At 42.7% G+C, this 1,886-nt stretch overlaps 1 protein-coding gene across 1 annotated transcript; it reads right to left on the bottom strand.

Annotated features, from left to right (window-relative positions):
- Window positions 1–272: 272 nt before the first annotated feature.
- On the bottom strand, window positions 273–674 carry LOC112458358. The gene has a single exon (XM_025021958.1). The coding sequence runs from the start codon at window positions 672–674 to the stop codon at window positions 273–275; it is 402 nt and encodes a 133-aa protein (XP_024877726.1).
- Window positions 675–1,886: the final 1,212 nt, after the last annotated feature.

Here is a 1,886-nt window from a genome sequence, read left to right as displayed (position 1 = left end):
CTGCGTCGTAAAAAATAGTGTGAAATAGATACATCTACGCAGTAACCATCCCCTTCTCTAAGAAAAAAATTTGTATATAGCGCCACGAAGCACGAAAGTCACAATAGTCCTCGAGTAAATATCTTATTATATATGAGAAGGGATATTAATAAATATACCGCACATGTATTTAGTACTGAATATTTTTTATTATATACTGTATGTGTATTACACATTTCAAACACTTTACATGTATCATTTTTATATTAAGAATAAAATACAGTTTGCACGAATTAAATCACATTGTCCTTGTGTATCCATGAGTTGCGTGATTCATCGAATTCCAGCCATTTCACGTAAACCTCGTCGCCCCTCCTGCGCAGTACTTTCTCCACGAGATACACGTCAGGATAAGTCGCGCGATGCAACTCGTACTCATAGAACGCTCCAGCGACGGATTTTCCACGATAGTCCTCGAGTAGGTAGGTTACGGGATTGGTATGCTGCACTTTAACGATCTTAAACACCTCGGTGGTCCAATTCGGCGTGTAACCCTTCTCGAAAATTGTCTTGTATTTGCTGACGCGTACCGAGTCGCCCGCTTTGAACTTTGCCGGGCCCGCGATCTTTATCGCGCTGTACACCGTAGCCAAGAGTCTTTCGGCGATCGCGGGGGTAACGTCGACGGGTCGCATGCCGATCGTTCGATGCTTGCGCGCATTGTAATCCGACACGAGTCGCGATAACGCGTCAAATCACTTGTAAGTTCCATTGAGCGTAAACATTTTCCACATGTTGTTTTTTAACGTGCGATTGAATCGCTCGACGACCGACGCCTTTATCACCGAAAACGTGGAATAATGAATGATACCGTGTTTTCTCACGAGACGTTGCACGTCGGTGTTGTAAAATTCCTTCCTCATGTCGGTTTGTAGATTACTAGGGCACCTCCCGCTATCTCGAATTATCTCGGCGATAGCGTCAGCTGTCTCGCTGCCACCTTTACCCTTGAGCGGCACGGCCCAGGCGTACTTGCTCAACACATCGATGACGGTGAATATGTAGTGGTAGCCTCCGTTGAAACGCGAGTACGGACGCATCTCGACGATATCAGCTTGCCACAGGTCGTCGTACCCTCGCACTATGACGTGTCTGCGGGGAAAATTTCTTCTCGCCGGTGCGTGCAATTTGTCCACCAACCGTCGCTTTTCGATATTATTATCCACATCAGTCGATTTTAACGGTCTCATGTTCGGTTAGCGTTTCGTTGGCTGTTCGTAGTCGTCGTTCTTCAGCTGTAAGTAGCCGTTTCTGTTTATGTTTCTGCGTCGTTCATCACTGTTTCTGAACCGCTCGGAAACGATTTCGAGCCGTTCCTGAACCGTTCGACGGCTTGCATAATTGTCTTTTACTTGACTGAAAACTCTTATGCCAAGATATTGCTTCTGGCACCGTCACCTTCCCGAGCGTTACATCGGCTCAAGATAATTCAATATTATCCAAGTTTTGGTACGCTGTTTTCGATATATGTAAATTTTTCGCGCCGATATCTTACTTCCTTTAATCTGTCTAGCCAGTATTATTATTTTTCTTACTTACCAACACATCGTGATATTTTTTAAGTATTAAATAAAAATAAATGGATCATGAGTGATGATTTTCCTTCTTAGAAACTTTTTTTACAATTCAAAATACATAACATTTGAAAATTACAAAGAAATCGGCATAGAGGGGGGAGGGGGGGAGGCTTATACTCAATATCTACATATATTCTTTATATTATTCTCTATTGTGTGATAATGATTACATGATGAGAAATCTAACTTTCTAGCGGCTCAAAAACCATTGGTAAGCAGACCGAAAACGTTGATTGTCTTAAAAATAAACTTGCCAAGTTGGAGAAGCAA

This window comes from Temnothorax curvispinosus, unplaced genomic scaffold, assembly GCF_003070985.1.
Source record: "Temnothorax curvispinosus isolate PA1 unplaced genomic scaffold, ASM307098v1 QBEX01008829.1, whole genome shotgun sequence".
Classification (NCBI taxonomy): Eukaryota; Metazoa; Arthropoda; class Insecta; order Hymenoptera; family Formicidae; genus Temnothorax; species Temnothorax curvispinosus.
This window is presented reverse-complemented; position numbering and strand designations above follow the sequence as displayed.

What these genes read in the sequence shown, in the direction of transcription:
- LOC112458358 (XM_025021958.1), bottom strand. Translation starts at nt 674, where the DNA reads ATGCGACCCGTCGACGTTACCCCCGCGATCGCCGAAAGACTCTTGGCT.